Here is a 15825-nt window from a genome sequence, read left to right as displayed (position 1 = left end):
TTGGCTACTTTGAAGAATCTCAAATATAAAATACAATAATTTTGATTTCTTCTTTTTTGGTTACTACATGATTCCATATGTGTTATTTCATAGTTTTGATGTCTTCACAATTATTCTACAATGTAGAAAATAGTACAAATAAAGTAAAACCCTGGGATGAGTAGGTGTCCAAAAAATTTGACTGGTACTGTATATACCAATTAATTGTGTATTACAGCCGGATTCATCAGACTACTCATGAGCCAACTATACTAATGTTGTTTTAGTAAAAACACAACTTTTACAATAACTGTGAACCAGTAGCAAGAATGCTAGGTAGTGGTCACGTTCATTACCTCCCCCATTTCGTGCCAATCTGGGTTGTATTTCGGTCTTTCTTTTGATGAGTTTTTCAAGGCCTCCAATGTATCCCATCATAAACGTTCAACAGACATGTCGGCGTGTAAATAAACACACATTCGACACTGAGAAATCGGTGATGCCGTGATTAACTTGTCAGCGGCTTGCTTTATGGGCTTGCAGCATACGGTGCCGCCGATGAGTTGCTTGAATCTATAGAGAAACATATACTTCATTGGTTATCTAAATTTCCCAATTCGTTATTATTGATAGGAGGGGACTTTAACATTACAATAGATAATTCAACTGATAGATGGCCCCCAGGTAGGCCAACCAATCAGAATTTGGGTTTAATACTTTTTATGGAAAAGTTTGATCCTACTGATATATAGAGAGAGAGGTTTCCGCCTGACAGATCATTCACTTGGAGTAACAAAACAGGCTCCAGACAATCAGAATAGATTTTTGGCTTATATCCAAATGTATTGATAGTGAGTGTGTTACTACAAATATTTGTACTACTCCCCTCACAGACCATAAGGCTAATTACATTGATATCAAAATATTTACCCCTGATACGAACCTTGGTAGAGCATCCTACTGGAAGCTAAATAGCTCATTATTAAATAATGATATAGTTACATTTGAGGTTAAAGATCTGCTCTCACACTTTTGGGAAAGGGCTTGTGAAGAAAAATCTTATTGAATGAACTGGGAGCTCTTTAAATTTGAGGTGTCTAAATATCTTAGAAAATATGGTAGTAATCTTGCTAAGACCAGAAGAGCTGAGGAGGAAAAGGTGATCATTAAGATAACTTCCCTTTCTCAGAGGTCCCCAGCTGACCTCTTGGGGGAGGAGAAGATGGAACTAATTGAGTTACAAAATGAACTGGATAATATATATAAATTAAAAGCAGAAGGAGCATTTATTAGATCTAGGAAAAAATGGATTGAGGAGGGAGAACAGAATTCATCCTATTTCTTTAGTCTTGAGAAATTTCACTCTAAAAATAACACTATCCATAAGTTAAACATTGATGGTGTTATTACAGATGACCAAAAATTAATCACTAAATACTGCAGCAATTTTTACAGAAAATTGTATAGCTCTACGTACTGTCAGGAATCCACAGATGTGTTTTTTAACTCACTGAATAATGTTCACTCTATCAGTGATATAGAATCTAAACAGTGTGATGAACCCATCAAAGTTGAAGAGATTATAGAGTCTATCAAACATCTAAAGAACAATAAATCACCAGGTGTTGATGGAATTACATCAGAATTTTACAAATTATTTTCTGAACAAGTAGCTCCCTTCCTATTTGAAGTATTTTTAGAGAGTATTAAAAACAATGTTCTCCCTCCTACAATGAGTCAGGGCTTAATAACACTGATACGTAAGTCTAAAAAAGAAGTGCTGCTCATCAATAACTGGCGTCCAATTTGTCTTCTTAATAATGACTATAATATATTAGCCTCACTACTTGCAAAAATAATTAAAGAAGTTCTGGATGCAATCATTGATGAAACACAGTCTGGCTTCATGAGGAACAGACATATTTCTAACAATGTCAGACTAGTATTAGACGTACTTGACTACTCAGACCTAATAACTGAGGATAGCTTCACATTATTTTTAGATTTTTATAAAGCATTTTACACAGTATAGCATCAGTTTCTCTTCCACTCCCTTGAGAGACTTGGCTTTGGGGATTTTTTCTGTAAGGCTATTAAGACTCTATGCAAATGGTAACAGCTCTATCAAATTGAAATATGGCACCTCACCTAGATTTGAGTTAAAGAGAGGAATTAGGCAAGGTTGTCCTATCTCTCCGTACCTGTTTTTATTAATCACCCAACTTCTTTCAAATTCTTTAAATAATATTCCTGTACAAGGTATTTCCATAGCTGGTAAAGAAATTATTATAAGCCGATACTACACTTTTTCTGAAAGACGCTAACCAAATTCCCATATCGATCAATGTGATACAATCCTTTTCCAAAGCGTCTGGTCTATATCATAACATTAAGAAATGTGAACTCATGGCTGTCAAAGATTGTGTGATACCTTCATATTATGGTATTCCAGTAAAAGAAGAACTTACATATTTAGGCATAACCATTACAAAGGATCAGAAGTCTAGAGGCTTACTAAATTTTAACCCTCTTATTAAAAAAACCCAGAAGAAACTAAATCAATGGCTACAGAGGGACTTATCTTTAAAAGGTAGTGTCCTAATAACCAAGGCTGAAGGTATCTCTAGACTAACATATGGTGCTCTATCTATATATCTTGACCGTAAAATAAGCAAGGAGATAGACCAGATGCTTTTCAACTTTCTTTGGAGAAACCGTACCCATTACATTAGGAAAACTGTTGTAATGAACACTTATGAGAATGGTGGACTGAATTTTCTGGATTTTACTACTTTAAATAATACTTTCAAGATCAATTGGATAAAACAATTCCTAAGAAGACCCACTTCTATCTGGAATTTTATTCCTCATCATGTCTTCTCTACTTTTGGTGGCCTTAACTTCATGTTGTTTTGCAATTATAATATTGACAAAGTTCCAGTGAAACTTTCTGCTTTTCATCGGCAGGTTTTCTTGTCATGGTCCTTAATTTATAAACACAATTTTTCTCCACACAGATATTATATATGGAATAATCGGGATATATTATATAAAAATACCTCTCTGTTTTTAGAATATTGGTTCAGAAATTATATCCTATTGGTGAGCCAACTGGTAAATGCAGAGGGTCTTTTACTCAGTTATAAAGAATTCTTATCACTTTACAAGGTCCCTGTAACACCTAAAGATTTTGCAATTGTTTTAGATGCCATTCCCTCAGGTGTTGCTATGTTATTCAGGAACATGTCAAGACCTGACCCTCAGAACCTACCTTCTATTGACCCTGTTGACTCATCAGTAGGAAAGATTTGTTTCTCTTTTGGTCCATTCAACAACAGAGCGATACGATCCTAGTAACGATTCAGCAGGATGTTGTATCTATACTTTATGTCATGCCTTATTGGAATGGATTTATTGATAATATCTGTTGGAAAAAAGTTTGGATGTTGCCACACACATACCTACTTGTTAACAAAATTAAGGAAGTTTCCTTTAAAATTATTCATAAATATTATCCTGCCAACCACTATATGAAGAAGTTTAAGGAAAACATCAACTCAAATTGCTCCTTTTGTAATGACCACCCAGAAACAGTTGTGCATCTTTTTTGGCATTGTATGCATGTAAGAAAACTGTGGCAAGACATCAGTAGGTTTATAATTGAACACATTTATGAAGATTTTACACTATTGTGGAGAGATGTACTGTTTGGATTCTTTACATACAATAGAAATAAGTGGAATCATTTTTATGTAATTAATTTCATTATTCTTTTGGCCAAATTTCATATACACAAATGTAAATTTACAAACAGAAAACCACATTTTCGTATCCTACAAAAAGAAATTGAACTGTATTTTAAGACGGTTAAATGCTCTACTAACAAAAAAGCTGTTAGAATTGTAAGTATATGCATGTCCCTTAAGGTCCTTGTGTAATTGTAATGTGATATTGTACCCCCTAGCTCGATTGTCCATTGTTTGTAATCTATGTATGCTTGTGTTCCCTCATGTGCTTTATGTATTGATTTGTTGTTAATTAATTTTTTAAAAACATTTAAAAAAAAATAAAGCATACGGTGCTGCCTAAAGTAAAACTCAGAAGTGCACAATTTCCATCTATTTCGAGTTCAGATACAACAATGGTTCCGCGTCAAGGGACCAAACAGTTACAAAGCTACTTTGACCTCATAATGGATACAATTAAATCCAAACATATATATTTTTTTATGTGTCTATGGAAAATATTGTGGAAAAACACTGGATAAATATTTCGTTTTTCATACATGTTGTGATTTTGTCGTTTGTGAAAGAGTGAAACATGTCTGACAGTCCATTTTCATTTTAAGATTTTATCATAGTTTTGATTAACAGTATACAGTACATTTATACTGAAAATAACAAATAGATCATTGATACACAAAATCATACAATATAAGGCTTACACTATTCAATCAGATTGGTAAGTGTGTGTGTAGAGAGCTTGATAGCACAGAGTCACCAAACACATTACTATATGAAGCTTTGAGAAACTGAACATAATTCTGCAGGCTGCGATTGGTAGAGTCAGATTGTTCCAGTCTCTCCTTCATGTTCTTCAACTGATTCTGGAATCGTAGCTCCATCTGCAAAGAAAAAAACAGACACATATTAATTAAGTTTGACACAGTTAACATCATACCTTATTATGGTGTTCAGATTTTGAAGTTTGTATAGATATACAGTATTTTGAGGTATTTTATTAGGATCCCCATTAGCTTTTGCGATAGCAGCAGTGTTGTAAAGTACTTAAGTAAAAATACTTTAAAAGTACTACTTAAGTAGTTTTGGGGGGTATCTGTATTTTACTATTTATATTTTTGCCTGCTTCACTACATTCCTAAATAAAACAATGTACTTTTTACTCCATATATTTTCCATGACACCCAAAAGTTACATTTTGAATGCTTTGGTGGTCAAATTCACACACTTATCAAAAGAACATCACTGGTCATCCATACCTTTTCTGATCTGGTGGAGTCACTAAACACAAATAATCCATTTGTAAATATGTCTGTATTGGAGCGTACCCCTGGCTCTCCATAAATACAAATCAGAAAACAGTGCCGACTGGTTTGCTTAATTTGAAAGGATTTATACTTTGATACTTGAGTAAATTTGAGCAATAACATTTACTTTTGATACTTAAGTATATTTAAAACCAAATACTTTTATACAATTAGTATTTTACTGGGTGACTTTCACTTTAACTTGAGTCATTTTCTATTAAAAGGTATCTTTACTTTTACTCAAGTATGACAATTGGGTACTTTTTCCACCACTTTATAGCAGCAGCAACTCTTCCTATTTCCACACAAAACATGAGATAATACAGAACATTAATAGACAAGAACAGCGCAAGGACAGAGCTACACAGTATTTCTGTCCCTTGCAATTGATTGGGAAGTTAGAACAAATATTTAAAAATATATTGGATGTATAATGTATAACACATAGATAACTCTATAAAACTAGGTCGTTGGGTTAAAATGTCTCACTCACATCCTCTTTGCTTCTTCGTAACTGACTGAGCTCTGTCTTTCTGAGGCCCAGTTGGCTCTCCAGGTCCAGAGCCTTGGTCTGGATGGACCTCTCTTTGAATAAAGCCCGCTCCAGGCTCTGATCCGCCTAAAAGTCCAACCAAAATGATCAAGTTGACACTCAGAATAACATTAACAAACCGGTAAAAACTAAATAATCTTGAGGCTGAAACAGAAAGACTGCAGAGGTATTTAAGTGATATTCAGGAGTAAGACAGACCTCTCTCTGTCCATCCTTGAAGGCCTGCTCCAGCTGCTTGGAGAGGATGCTGCACTCCCGGGCCCGCTCCTCCAGCTGTTTCTGGGTGCTATGGATGGTCTCCTCCCGCTTGCCGATTACATGGACCATATCTCTGTTCTGCAAGTTTGCCCCCTCCAGTTTCCTGGGGAGGGAAGGAACAGTCCAGACATTGACCAGCAGAAACATGTAAGGATGTCTTGTGGACCTGAGTGTGATCATTGTCCATAGGGTCACCAAATAGGCGATCTCCCTCTCGGGTATTGATCAATCATCAAGTTTGCGGACGACACAACAGTGGTAGGCTTGATTACCAACAACGATGAGACGGCCTACAGGGAGGAGGTGAGGGCCCTCGGAGTGTGGTGTCAGGAAAATAACCTCACACTCAACAAAACTAAGGAGATGATTGTGGACTTGAGGAAACAGCAGAGGGAACACCCCCCTATCCACATCGATGGAACAGTAGTGGAGAGAGTAGCAAGTTTTAAGTTCCTCGGCATACACATCACAGACAAACTGAATTGGTCCACTCACACTGACAGCGTCGTGAAGAAGGCGCAGCAGCGCCTCTTCAACCTCAGGAGGCTGAAGAAATTTGGCTTGTCACCAAAAGCACTCACAAACTTCTACAGATGCACAATCGAGAGCATCCTGGCGGGCTGTATCACCGCCTGGTATGGCAACTGCTCCGCCCTCAACCGTAAGGCTCTCCAGAGGGTAGTGAGGTCTGCACAACGCATCACCGGGGGCAAACTACCTGCCCTCCAGGACACCTACACCACCCGATGTTACAGGAAGGCCATAAAGATCATCAAGGACATCAACCACCCGAACCACTGCCTGTTCACCCCGCTATCATCCAGAAGGCGAGGTCAGTACAGGTGCATCAAAGCTGGGACCGAGAGACTGAAAAACAGCTTCTATCTCAAGGCCATCAGACTGTTAAACAGCCACCACTAACATTGAGTGGCTGCTGCCAATACACTGTCATTGACACTGACCCAACCCCAGCCACTTTAATAATGGGAATTGATGGGAAATGATGTAAATATATCACTAGCCACTTTAAACAATGCTACCTTATATAATGTTACTTACCCTACATTATTTATCTCATATGCATACGTATATACTGTACTCTACATCATCGACTGCATCCTTATGTAATACATGTATCACTAGCCACTTTAACTATGCCACTTTGTTTACTTTGTCTACATACTCATCTCATATGTATATACTGTACTCGATACCATCTACTGTATGCTGCTCTATACCATCACTCATTCATATATCCTTATGTACAGATTCTTTATCCCCTTACACTGTGTATAAGACAGTAGTTTTGGAATTGTTAGTTAGATTACTTGTTGGTTATCACTGCATTGTCGGAACTAGAAGCACAAGCTTTTCGCTACACTCGCATTAACATCTGCTAACCATGTGTATGTGACAAATAAAATTAGATTTTATTTGATTTACCTCTCTATAATCTCTATCTTCTGCTGCAGATTGTTGTGCTCCTCCACCAGAATAAAATTATTCTCTTGAAAAGTCTCCACCCAACATCCCTGTTGTTCCACCTACACAGAGACACACACAGACACCATTCTTATTCAAACACAGATCCGATTCAATTTGTGAACAGACAAGTGTCCATTTACATTATGTGTGCATATACCTTGTGTCTGAGTTCAGACAGGGATTTGTTTTGCTCAGTGTTTCTCCTCTCCTGAGTCTGTGTCTCTTCCTGGGCCACTCTCAACTGCAGCTCAGAACGCTTCAGCCTCTCAGGCAGAGGCTCCAGCTCTTTCAGACGGCCCAGCAGCTGCCTCCTGACCTGCTCAATCTCTCTCTCCAGGTCAGCCTTCATACCTTGTGCATGTTTCTCAGAGATCTCCAGCTTTAAGCAGTACTCCTCTGACTCTAATCGAGCCCTCTGAACCTGCAGCACATGGTCACTTATCTATTCAAAATCTATGCTACAGACTGGATAGCATGAAGCATGTACAATATCTTTTGCTGGATTATAACACCTTAGCTTCTCATAAGGTTGAAGTACAGCCCACACTCTGGTATGCTGATCAACTATACCTTGCGCTTATAGTTTTCCACCTGGCTCTCTAGCTTCTTGACTGAAACCTTCAGCTGCTGGGCTTCAGACTGGGAATGCATCAGGTTCTCCTCTACAGCAGACAGGGTGATCTCAAGAAGAAGATGCACAAATAACTAAACAACTCTACAGATATTAAAAGTTATAAAACATTGTATCTTCAATCCTTACTATGTCTAATATTCTACAGTTTATTACACTCGATGACTGTAGTGAAGAAAAACAGATGTTTACCTTCAGTTTCTGGTTCTGCAGTTTGTTGGAGGAGTTGTCAGAGGTGAGGCGGTGCAGTTGGTCCAGGAGCCCCTCCCTCTCTGGATGGCCTTTCTCCTCCACAGTGTGGATCTGTGCAGTCATCTCACTCACCTGGCTGCACAGATAAGACAGCAGAGCACATAATGAAGATATCAGAAAAGAAGAAATGAGAAACACTTAAAAGGTTTTAGACGACTTTTTTACAAGATCATTTGCCAAAGACAAACAGTTACATCTCTCTGGTCACCCCCAAAACCAATTATTTCTTTGGCCGCCTCTCCTTCCAGTTCTCTGCTTCCAATGACTGGAACGAACTACAAAAACTGGAAACACTTATCTCCCTCACTAGCTTTAAGCACCAACTGTCAGAGCAGCTCACAGATTACTGCACCTGTACATAGCCCACCTATAATTTAGCCCAAACAACTACCTCTTTCCCTACTGTATTTTTTAAATTGTATTTATTTATTTGGCTCCTTTGCACCCAATTATTTTTATTTCTTCTTTGCACTTTCTTCCACTGCAAATCTACCATTCCAGTGTTTTACTTGCTATATTGTATTTACTTTGCCACAATGGCCTTTTTTTCCTTTTTTTTTCTTTGCCTTTACCTCCCTTCTCACCTCATTTGCTCACATCGTATATAGACTTGTTTATACTGTATTATTGACTGTATGTTTGTTTTACTCCATGTGTAACTCTGTGTCGTTGTATGTGTCGAACTGCTTTGCTTTATCTTGGCCAGGTCGCAACTGTAAATGAGAACTTGTTCTCAACTTGCCTACCTGGTTAAATAAAGGTGAAATTAAAAATAATAAAAAAGTGAAAGTTTTTGAACACTTCATAACAAACAGTCACAACAGTTACTCACTTCTTGAGAACAGCGATTTCCACTTCAAGCTGGCTCTTAACAGTCACCTCTTTAGAGTGGCGGGTACACCAGCTCTCAGCTGAGGTAAGGGCCTCTGCCAACTCAGTCTCCTGAATTATGGCACACAAATACATAGGGAAGTGTGACTCTTGGGCCCAGACCCGGCGCCAAAGATAAAGTAACTAAGGGGGCAGTTGAAATCAATGAGAGGGTACAATTTAACAGGGTTCATGCATTATAATTACATTGAATTCTACTTATATCACTCTAAACAAAGTACAAATGCAGACTCTGAGACCATTGAGTGCTTTTGAAGAGACAGATTGGCACGAAACCTGTAGCCAATCTCCGCTGCACTGTATCAGCACAATGGATAGCGCCCTATACACTAAAGCAAGGCCTATTTGGCAATAGGCTACAAGATAGATAAGGTAATTCACCTATTACAAACAGCCTATGTGAATGCCGCCGTACACACAGCTGTCTTACCAAAATAATGCAAACTAAATGCTGAAAGTAGTAGCCTAGTTATTCATGTAAAACAAAAATACTGAATAGCAGTTTTGCTTAGAATACTGACAACTCTGAATGCGAACGAGTGAATGGGAACAGAACAAAACAGTGGTAGGCCTGCTATAGGCCTAGAAACTAAATATTAGACTGATAAAGGCATGACACAATCTATATTTAGGCTAGTTACATTAAAAAAAGTAGTAAAAAGAAAAGAAGCAGTAAACAAAAAGGTGAAAGCAAATAGCCTACAGCCTACTACAATGAGATGCAGCCATGCACAGCTGTCTTGCCAAATAAATAGGCCAGCTAAAAACATGGAAAATCATGCAGCTCATGCGTTCAGTAACAGGTTGTGATATGACACAATACACTTCTGTGGATCAAATTCGACCCAACCACATAATCAATTAAGCAATGCCAGCCTACTATAAACACGTTTTCCACACGTACATTTCCATTTAGAACCATGAAAAGCAATAGCCTACTAATAAAGCCTACATTCTATTTCTATGGTTATCTATTTCTATGATGAAACATATCAATATGTATTTATACGCAGGGGCGTCATTTGGGTTCTTGCATTGGAATTATATTGAATTCTGCTAAAACCACAATAAACATAAAAGTTCAAATACCGAGACATTTGAGTGCTTTTGACCAAGAAGTGACATGTTCGCGCAAAATCTCATTTGCGCTCTATCAGCATCATCACTGCTGGTCTTGGCAGCGGCCTCAGTGGTATGATTTCTGATATCCATCGTGGCAGATTAGCTGGTTAGAGCTAAATAGGCTAATAATGGCTTTTGCAGCTAGCTAAGAAGCTAAATAAACTCTGTAGTGGGGTGAGTGAGCCAGAGTTGAGTGAAGCAACTTCAACTGCAAACAATTGTAAACTCCTTATAAATCAAAATCCAATATTCCAGGGGGAGGCATATCAGTTTATTCACATTGCCTGCCATGTTATTCACGTAGCCTACCACAGATGAGCAGTCATAGCCTACCACAGATGAGCAGTCATAGCCTACCACAGATGAGCAGTCATAGCCTACCACAGATGAGCAGTCATAGCCTACCTAACCGCCCAGTGGCTTTCTATTTTTATTTGACCTTTATTTCACTGGGCAAGTCAGTTAAGAACAAATTCTTATATTCAATGACGGCCTAGGAACAGTGGGTTAACTGCCTTGTTCAGGGGCAGAACAACAGATTTGTACCTTGTCAGCTCGGGGATTCGATCTTGCAACCATTCGGTTACTACTCCAAAGTTTTAAACACAAGGGTACGCTGCCGCCCCACAAATAGCCCCCTACACACAAACACACAAACTCCGCAGCATGCTCTGTCCATGGTGCTGATACAGCGCAGCGGTGATACAGATTTCGCACCAACCTGTCACTCAATCATTTTAACTTTTATGGTATTTTTATATACGGAGATTATAAGAAACTAAAACTGAAGTGGCACAAGTTTCAGAGGGGGCTAAGTTGAACCTGGAACACTTAGATTGCTTGTAAGTATACATGTACTCTTCCCCTTTAATAATATTCACAGCATATAATATTCACAGCATTTAATAATATTCACCCAACACCACGTGTCAACCCATGAGAGCAGCCTGAGGACCAGTGAGTGTCTAACCTTCTCCAGCAGCTGTGCAGAGAGATGTCTGGCTGAATCCTCACTGTGCTCTGCCCTCTGCCTCTGGTTGGCCAGCTTCAGACTCTCTTTGTCCTCTTCACTCTGTCGCTTCAGCTGCTCCAGCAGGGCCTGTATCTCCTCCTTCTGCTGCTCCTGGGTCTGCTCCATCTCCTACTCCACACAAAGAAGGGAGATAAGAGGAAGCAATGGAGAGAGACGATTGTTGTGGTCAGATGTTCCAGAGTCTATACTTTAAAGACCCACTCCAGCCTCCCTAGAACATAATTCATCACCAGATTTACTTAACAAATGGCTCAATAGGTGGTCCAGGTGTCCTCTGACATGGCACAAGTGTCTTCAATTGCTCCTCTATTGTTTTGGCAAGCAAGGGGGAGGCCGATGACATCAGAGTGCATCATCAGACCAACTCCTCGAATTGCCCCCAAGGACCAAAAAATAACAGACTATATTAATTCTGTGGCCTATAAACCTTGGTACCCACTTTGCTCCGGCCGGCCTGGCTGTCATTTTCAGTCTCTTTGCTGCGTAACTGAACCATAAGCTGGCTGCAGGTTGACTCCAGAACTTTAGACAGCTCTCCTGTGGTCTTCACAATGTCCTGTATGGAGGTTATGGAATGATGAATATTAATAAGATGCTATTTGTGAGCACTGGTGGCAGGTAGCCTAGCGGTTAGAGCGTTGCGCCATTAACCAAAAGGTTGCTGTTTCAAATCCCAGAGCATTTTTCATTTACATACAGGTATAAATTACACACTTGTATATGACTGAAATAGGACAAAAATAAGTATCCACCAATTTGATGTATATTTTTTTTATATTTCTATAAATAAATAATGATCTTTATGATTTCGCTCCACATCAAATGCAAACGAATGAGAATCTAGAGAAGTAGAGACAATGATGTACCTTTTCAGAATCCAAACGTACTGCAAGCTGTATGGCTTCCTTCTCTTTGTTGTTGAGTTTTGTAGCAAGATGCTGAAAGCCAGAAAAACAGAAACAACATTCTTAATGTCATCTATGACCATGGATATGCACCACACAGAGTGAAAGGAAACCAATATAAAAGGGAAATGTAACAGATAAAAGCACATGGTGATAAACACAGGAACATGGTGATGCATACACACAATGTTTTCTGCTTCTGTGTCCGCCAGTCTCTTCAGTAGGCCTTGACTTTGCTCTGACGTCCTCAATGATTCGATCTATCAATAAATACATCAACAAAAATACAAGACCACAATCCTAATTGTCATTTTAGATATTCTTTCAAAGCCACTGTCCTCGTCAGTCTGAGCAAGTCAATGTATTGGGGAGAGTACCTCTCGCTCATGGTATTCCCTGAGGAGTTCTTGGAGAGTGTGGTTTGTGCTTTCAAATGTTTCTATCTTCTTTGTCAGCAACTCCTGCTGCCTACCAAGCAGGGCAGCGTCCGCCTTGGACAACCGCTTATCCTAGCAAGGAGAAAGGACAGTCTTAAAGAACTTTTTTTTAAAGCCCATATTTAATATTTAACAGGGTCACTTGTATCAAATTCACCTTTTTCACACCACCCATGGACTCATTCAATGCTGTCAACTGTGTGACCACTGCCACCCCGTCAAACTCCGCTTCTACCAGCTTCCTCAGTAGCATGTGTCTTTCCCCGTGTAGAGTCCCCGAATAAGCACTGCACAGAATGGAAAGTTTAAAACCATGCTGTTCCTAAACTGCCTCACACATTTTTAAGTTGTCTTGTAAACATTAAATAGTTAAGATGTATTTTCATTCTATTCTATTGGCTACTCAATCTAATACTGATAATCCTATGCTTGATGACTAAATGTCCTTATGATATTACAGGTGGAGTCCACACCTGTTGTAGCCTGCGTCACCCCTCTTCCTTAGGCAGTGTTGGATGGAGATCTTCTCTCGTTCTCTAAGGTCCAGCTCTTTGTTGGCATCCAGCAGCTCCTCCTCCTGCTCGTCGATGACACGCTGGCATGCGCTCAGACACTTTGACTGGTGCTCCATCATACGCTCCTTCTTCCACAGCCTCACCTGACCACCAAAAGCAGACAGAAACACACACACACATCTTTGTTTACTGGACACAATTATGCAACAAACAAGAGGGATGAACATGATATTGCTGAATTCCAGTGAGATCGTGGCTCTGTATTATAATGAAGCAGTAAATATTTTTGGCCTTCCTGTGACATCGGGTGCTGTAGGTGTCCAGGAGGGCAGGTAGCTTGCCCCCGGTGATGGGTTGGGCAGACCTCACCACCCTCTGGAAAGCCCTGCGGTTGCGGGCAGTGCAGTTGCCCTACCAGGCGGTGATACAGCACGACAAGATGCTCTCAATTGTGCATCTGGCCAAGACAAATTGAGGCACTGTTGCGCCTTCTTCACCACACGGTCTGTGTGGGTGGACCATTTCAGATTGTCAGTGATGTGTACGCCGAGGAACTGGAAGCTTTCCACCTTCTCCACTGCGGTCCTGTCGATGTGGATAGTGGGGTGTTCCCTATGCGGTTTCCTGAAGTCCACAATCAGCTCCTTTGTTTTGTTGATGTTGAGTGAGAGGTTATTTTCCTGTCACCACTCTCCCAGGGCCCTCACCTCCTCGCTGTAGGCTGGCTCATCATTGTTGGTACTAAGGCCGACTACTGTCTGCAAACTTGATGATTGAGTTGGAGGTGTGTGTGGCCACACAGACTCACAGCTGTAATCAGCACTAAAGGTGCTTCTACAAAGTATGTACTTGGTGTGAATACTTATGTAAATTAGATACTTCTGTATTTAATTTTCAATACATTTGCAAAAATGTCAAAAAACTTGCTTTCACTTTGTCATTTTGGGACATTGTATGTAGATGGGTGAGAGAAAAAATGATTTAATAAATGTTTTATTCTGCCTGTAACAACAAAATGTGGAAGAAGTCAAGGGGTATACATTATTTCTGAAGGCACTGTACATACGTAATTCTTTGGAGACCCAACATCCATCATGAGTCCATCAATCTTCCTCCCATATTTGTTACACTGGCTATGCATCCTCTGCTCTGGTTTATCCTCATCAGACAGGTCAGTCAACTGCAGCGGTGACAGGGAAGGCTTAGCATATGATACAGGTTTGATCTCCAGACAGTATGAAGGCCCCTGAGAGACATGAAAATCAACATTGGTAGTATATCTAATGATAACATGTAGGATATTATATCTGTGGGAAGTGAGAAATAATGGATCTTTGTCAATGTAAAATGTAAGGAACGTCCATAGCATTGGATGAAAATGTATCTGTGAGGAGCAAACAGTTCCAGGACCTCCCACTTGTATGCGTCATCCCGAGTGGAGGTTCTTCCTGGGGCCGGCACCCAGGGGGCCCGGGACCTCGCTCTGGCACGCAGGTTCCCAATATCCCCTCTGATTTGCACCTCTTTAATCTTCATCTGCAAAGAGAGCAGTGGTTGACTGACATGCAACTGTTGAGGCAGTCAAGGGAGCCCTATTTCTGCTGTAGGCCTACTTTATTTCGAAGGTCGAGTAAGTGTATCACTTCATTGACTAAACATTTACTAACCTGTGGGGTCTTTGCAGTACAGCTCTTCTGACTCCTCTTCAGGTGTACATGTACAGGTGTGGTCTCTGGCACGTGAACGTGCAATGGTGGGGAAGAATCACGCGTTTTCATTATTTACCAATAATCAGTTCATCTAGAATTTGGAGCACATGATAGAACAGACTTTGCTCTAGCTGCCAGAAAGTCATACACCAGAGACAATAAGCTGAGTAAACTCAACTCCATATAGTCAAGTTCAGTTTACTCAGCTAACCACAATAACAGTAAAGGCATCATGTTCACGATTAGCTCCGACCAGCAACTATCCATTTAAATGAACATGTATTTGAAAAATGTTTACTTTTTATTTTACTGTCAAAAATTGTTAATTGAAATGTCTAATTCACGAGATCACAAAATGCATGACCAGCAAGCTAACCTAAACAATGTAAGATGTTCCTTATTCATAAACGTGCTCTACTGAAGCCCTTAAAAACTTTTGTTTACCTACTGAATCTCTGCTGACGGGACACGATCCGGTCATCTCGTACGCAATTGGCTCGTTCATAACCGATTTGAAACGAAACCTGTCTGTGATTGGAGGACATTCGTTGAACCCACGTTCGAGTTTACGTTGCCAGTAGTAACAGGACGTCCTCAATGTCTTGTTTTGCACACTTTGTACAAAATAATAAAATGCAGTACTACAGGATATTTATTAACGTAGCTCTTATTAGCTAGCTATAACTGGCATGTTCACGTATCTCCAACCAGGATCAAACGGACCATGACCGAACCATTTGGGTGGTCTTAACCAATCATAGCACAGTATGATTTGGCGGTAAAATGCATCCAATTATAATTCAGTATGTTCACACATGAATATTACACTCAACACGTAATATTTCCTTGAAATGCCACCCCCTACCTGTAGACGGCGCAAAGCGATAAGGGATTCATTCGATCTTGACGCCGGTTCTTGTAAACATTACGTGGTTTTCCAGTTAATGTGGGAGGTTTTCGAACGAACCAAATTTGAGATATGTATAAATATATGAATCGTCTGTAAGG

At 39.7% G+C, this 15825-nt stretch overlaps 1 protein-coding gene across 10 annotated transcripts; it reads right to left on the bottom strand.

The window, feature by feature from the left end:
- Nucleotides 1–4288: 4288 nt before the first annotated feature.
- LOC118393053 (outer dense fiber protein 2-like) lies at nucleotides 4289–15539 on the bottom strand. 10 transcript variants are annotated; one of them, XM_035785279.2, is made up of 19 exons: nucleotides 15266–15539; nucleotides 14776–14840; nucleotides 14519–14644; nucleotides 14175–14354; nucleotides 13067–13251; nucleotides 12751–12880; nucleotides 12534–12665; nucleotides 12342–12416; nucleotides 12118–12189; nucleotides 11691–11807; nucleotides 11189–11359; nucleotides 9038–9147; nucleotides 8146–8281; nucleotides 7893–8003; nucleotides 7480–7743; nucleotides 7281–7381; nucleotides 5778–5940; nucleotides 5520–5645; nucleotides 4289–4603 (listed from the first exon to the last, which is right to left on the bottom strand). In XM_035785279.2, exons 1-19 carry the CDS (start codon nucleotides 15360–15362, stop codon nucleotides 4433–4435), a joined length of 2532 nt encoding a protein of 843 aa, XP_035641172.1. In that variant the 5' UTR covers nucleotides 15363–15539; the 3' UTR covers nucleotides 4289–4432. The 10 variants fall into 10 exon arrangements, with proteins under 10 accessions (XP_035641172.1, XP_035641173.1, XP_035641177.1 ...); XM_035785280.2 differs by having other exon boundaries at nucleotides 15262–15538; XM_035785284.2 differs by having other exon boundaries at nucleotides 14175–14288; nucleotides 15266–15538.
- Nucleotides 15540–15825: the final 286 nt, after the last annotated feature.

This window comes from Oncorhynchus keta, chromosome 14 (assembly GCF_023373465.1).
Source record: "Oncorhynchus keta strain PuntledgeMale-10-30-2019 chromosome 14, Oket_V2, whole genome shotgun sequence".
Lineage (NCBI taxonomy): Eukaryota > Metazoa > Chordata > Actinopteri > Salmoniformes > Salmonidae > Oncorhynchus > Oncorhynchus keta.
Note: the sequence above shows the minus strand (reverse complement) of the source record. Positions and strands in the feature narration are given on the sequence as shown.

Coding starts and splice junctions, on each gene's coding strand:
- LOC118393053 (XM_035785279.2), bottom strand. CDS start 15,362: ATGTCCTCCAATCACAGACAGGTTTCGTTTCAAATCGGTTATGAACGA. Junction 12,190..12,341: donor ACACAGAAGCAGAAAACATT/GTGTGTATGCAT, acceptor TCTGGCTTTCAG/CATCTTGCTACAAAACTCAA. Junction 8,004..8,145: donor TGCAGAACCAGAAACTGAAG/GTAAACATCTGT, acceptor CTTCTTCTTGAG/ATCACCCTGTCTGCTGTAGA.